The 3,739-nt window shown below is 51.6% G+C and overlaps 1 protein-coding gene across 1 annotated transcript; it reads right to left on the minus strand.

The window, feature by feature from the left end:
• Positions 1 to 521: 521 nt before the first annotated feature.
• Positions 522 to 3,466, minus strand: LOC148439569 (serine/threonine-protein phosphatase 5-like; the record flags this gene model as incomplete). Its single annotated transcript, XM_088464568.1, has 4 exons — positions 3,318 to 3,466; positions 1,849 to 2,090; positions 1,614 to 1,761; positions 522 to 643 (listed from the first exon to the last, which is right to left on the minus strand). Coding segments are annotated over exons 1-4 (618 nt in total), but the record flags the coding sequence as incomplete, so codon positions are not given.
• Positions 3,467 to 3,739: the final 273 nt, after the last annotated feature.

Genomic DNA, 3,739 nt, shown 5'->3' on the forward strand with positions numbered 1-3,739 from the left:
CTCTCCCGAATCCCCCGCCGGTCCCTCCCTCTCTCCCGAATCCCCGCCTGTCCTTCCCTCTCTCCTGAATCCCCGCCGGTCCCTCCCTCTCTCCTGAATCCTGTCGAGCTGGTACTGTATAGAGCGTTCTTGCTAGGCTGTTTCAGTGGGGCGCCGCGCCCTGCCCTATTTCTGAAGACCAGCGCTGGAGGTCAGGGTGCTTTCTGCCCTTCAGAAATAGGGCAGGGCGCGGCGCCCCGCTGAAACAGCCTGTGGGTTCTGTCCTCCACCCGCGGGCCCAGTGTCCCACAGGTGGGGAAACGGCAGAGCGGCGGTCACTGCAGCTGGATAGATGCCGAGCGCATGCGCAGTGACCACTTGGCGCTTGGGGGCTGCCCGGCATGTCCGTAAGTGCCGGGCACGCCCTGAAGAGTGGTGAAAAGGGGACCCGCCCCCTAGTGAACACTAGTATATACTGCTATATATTGGACATATCCTTTCAGCCTGTCTTACAGTTATTTTATACAGATTTTTCCATTTACCTGATAGACACATTTTCGATGAAGCTTCTTTTGGTCTTTATAAAACGTCATTAATTCCAGCATAAAGTCCAAGGTGACCTTTCCATCCTGTAACTGGGGACCGGTGTATTCGTCTTCTATGGCTGGAGATAGGGAAAGAGCGTACTGTGAGCCACACGTACCACTGTCCTGTCAGAGGATACACCTACCTACTGCACCACACCTGACAAGCTGCAATATAGGATACATGTACCCACTGCACCAGCATAGAAAAGCTATAATAGAGGATACACCTACCCACTGCACCAAGCCTAGAGAACAGTCATAATAGAGAATACACCTACCCACTGCACCAAGCCTAGAGAATAGTCATAATAGAGAATACACCTACCCACTGCACCAAGCCTAGAGAAGTCATAATAGAGAATACACCTACCCACTGCACCAAGCCTAGAAAACAGTCATAATAGAGAATACAGCTATCCACTGCACCAGCACAGAGAACAGCTGCAATAGGATATAGCTACCCACTGCACCAGCATAGAGAACAGCTGCAATAGCTACATATACCCACTGCACCAGCATAAAGAACAGCTGTAAGAGAGGATATATGTACCCACTGCACCAGCATAGAAAAAAAAGCTGAACAGAGAACACATACCCACTGCACCAGCATAGAGAACAGCTGTAAGAGGATATGTGTCCACTGCACCGTAAGAGCTTTAGCTATGAATACATGTATTATTTCATAATTACATTAGACTTATACCCACTGCACCAGGACTACACTGAACAACTGTACATGGAGATATATTCTCCCTGCATGTACTCACTACACAATGACAGGGACATCTTTTAGAGTATTTAATGGGCAGGTTTTATTTTATTATATAAGGTATATTCAAGGAAGAAGGAAACAGCCATTATAGCTGAAAGAAAGAGGGTGAATGTATGTGCCAGAGCAGTGGCTCAGTGGGTAAGTCGCCCTTGTTCTGGTAGTAGAAATGTTTTGTCTATAAGAGAAAAATGCAGCTTTAATCATTCATTTTACCGGACTTCCCCGCAGTACAGTGATCTCCCCGCAGTACAGTGCTCTCCCCCACATTCACTTACTCATCCCTTCAATGTCCAGAGAGTCCACCACCGAGCGGTTATGCTGGTCGCACGCTATTGCGCGCTCAAACGCCTTCTGCCGCACTAGTTTGCTGCACTCTTGGAACTTCATCTGAGCGTCTTTATCCTGGGGACGGACCTTCACCACCTGTAGACAACAGCACAATGGGTCAGGGGGGAGGAGCATAGGAAGGGGCTGGGACAGGACAGTCAGGGAGAAGTATAGTGCTCTGACCGTTTCATAGTCTTTCAGAGCGGCTTTCAGCTTCCCCAGGGCCATGTTACTAGCCGCCCGCCTGTAATAGCCCTTAATGTATTTGGCATCAATCTGTATGGCGTGAGATGCATCAGCCAAAGCGTAACCATAACATTCAGTGCGGAGATACGCCAGGCTGCGGTTCCCATAGTAAATGGCGGTGTTTGGGCTGAGAGCGATGGCTTCTGTATAATACTGTACGGCGTGGTCATAATCCTTCACTGAGAAGCAAAAAGAGAAAGTGTTACAGAACCCTGCATGCACGACACCAGCGCAGAACGGACGCAAAGGAAGGCAACAGCGCCATTCCTGCCATTCAGCACGCCAGGTTTAAAAAGAAAAGCCAGGTTGGCACTTGTTACATCTATTACATTTGGGGTTGGGGCTTTTACTCTTCACACTTCCAGTAACATAGAATACCACCAAATATAAATATCTAACCGGTAATAGAACTTACACCACATGTATGTATATTATATATGTACATTATATCTATACAGCTCAGGAATATGTAACAGATGTTACAGAAAAAGTTTAACAAACAGTAACACAAATCGCTGTGTCAGAAACGGACCATGACACTAACACCCATTGTGCTATTCCTGTACATTGCCAAGTGCTTAGCATTACATGTAACTACAGGTCCCAGCATGCCCCGACAGTCCCTCCAGCTGCACTGTAACTACAGGTCCCAGCATGCCCGGACAGTCCCTCCAGCTGCTCTGTAACTACAGGTCCCAGCATGCTCCGCCAGTCCCTCAAGCTGCACTGTAATTTCAGGTCCTAGCATGCCCTGACAGTCCCTCCAGCTTCACTGTAACTACAGGTCTCAGCATGCCCTGACAGTCCCTCGAGATGCTCTGTAACTACAGGTCCCAGCATGCCCTGCCAGTCCCTCCAGCTGCACTGTAGTTACAGGTCCCAGCATGCCCTGCCAGTCCCTCCAGATGCACTGTAACTACAGGTCCCAGCATGCCCTGACACTCCCTCCAGCTGCAATGTAACTACAGGTCCCAGCATGCCCTGCCAGTCCCTCCAGCTGCAATGTAACTACAGGTCCCAGCATGCCCTGACACTCCCTCCAGCTGCACTGTAGTTACAGGTCCCAGCATGCCCTGCCAGTCCCTCCAGCTGCACTGTAACTACAGGTCCCAGCATGCCCTGCCAGTCCCTCCAGCTGCACTGCAACTACAGATCCCAGCATGCCCTGCCAGTCCCTCCAGCTGCACTGTAACTACAGGTCCCAGCATGCCCTGCCAGTCCCTCCAGCTGCACTGTAACTACAGGTCCCAGCATGCCCTGCCAGTCCCTCCAGCTGCACTGTAACTACAGGTCCCAGCATGCCCTGCCAGTCCCTCCAGCTGCACTGTAACTACAGGTCCCAGCATGCCCTGCCAGTCTCACGCTGGGAGCTGTAGTGCAGCAGGACCCGGGCTGAGTGTGGTTACCCCGGAAGTACTCGTTAGCCCGCTCCTTCAGCTCCTCCGCAGTCCTGTCCCCGCCGCTCCCCGTGTCTGACCCCCCGGTCTCCGCCGCCCGCTCGCCCTCAGCCATCTTCCCGCTGCCGGTCACCGTCACCGCGTCACCGAGAGAGCGACATCCGGCGGCCACATTGCGAATGGCAGCAGCGCCAGTGACACGTGACACCGGCACCATCTTGTGGCTGCGGCGGCGGCAATCGCCCATGTTGTGAGTGGCAGGGCCCCAGTCATATGCAGATCCTGCTCTACCCACCTGCAATTACCCAGGGAAAGCAGGAGCACAACATGATTACACTATAATAGCCTCATCCCCCGTACTCTATTATCCTGTAGCTCATATATGTCTCATATCTATCTATCTCTATCTCCCATCTATCTATCTGTCTATC

The sequence above is a fragment of the Taudactylus pleione genome, unplaced genomic scaffold (assembly GCF_031769625.1).
Source record: "Taudactylus pleione unplaced genomic scaffold, aTauple2 ptg001691l, whole genome shotgun sequence".
Lineage (NCBI taxonomy): Eukaryota > Metazoa > Chordata > Amphibia > Anura > Myobatrachidae > Taudactylus > Taudactylus pleione.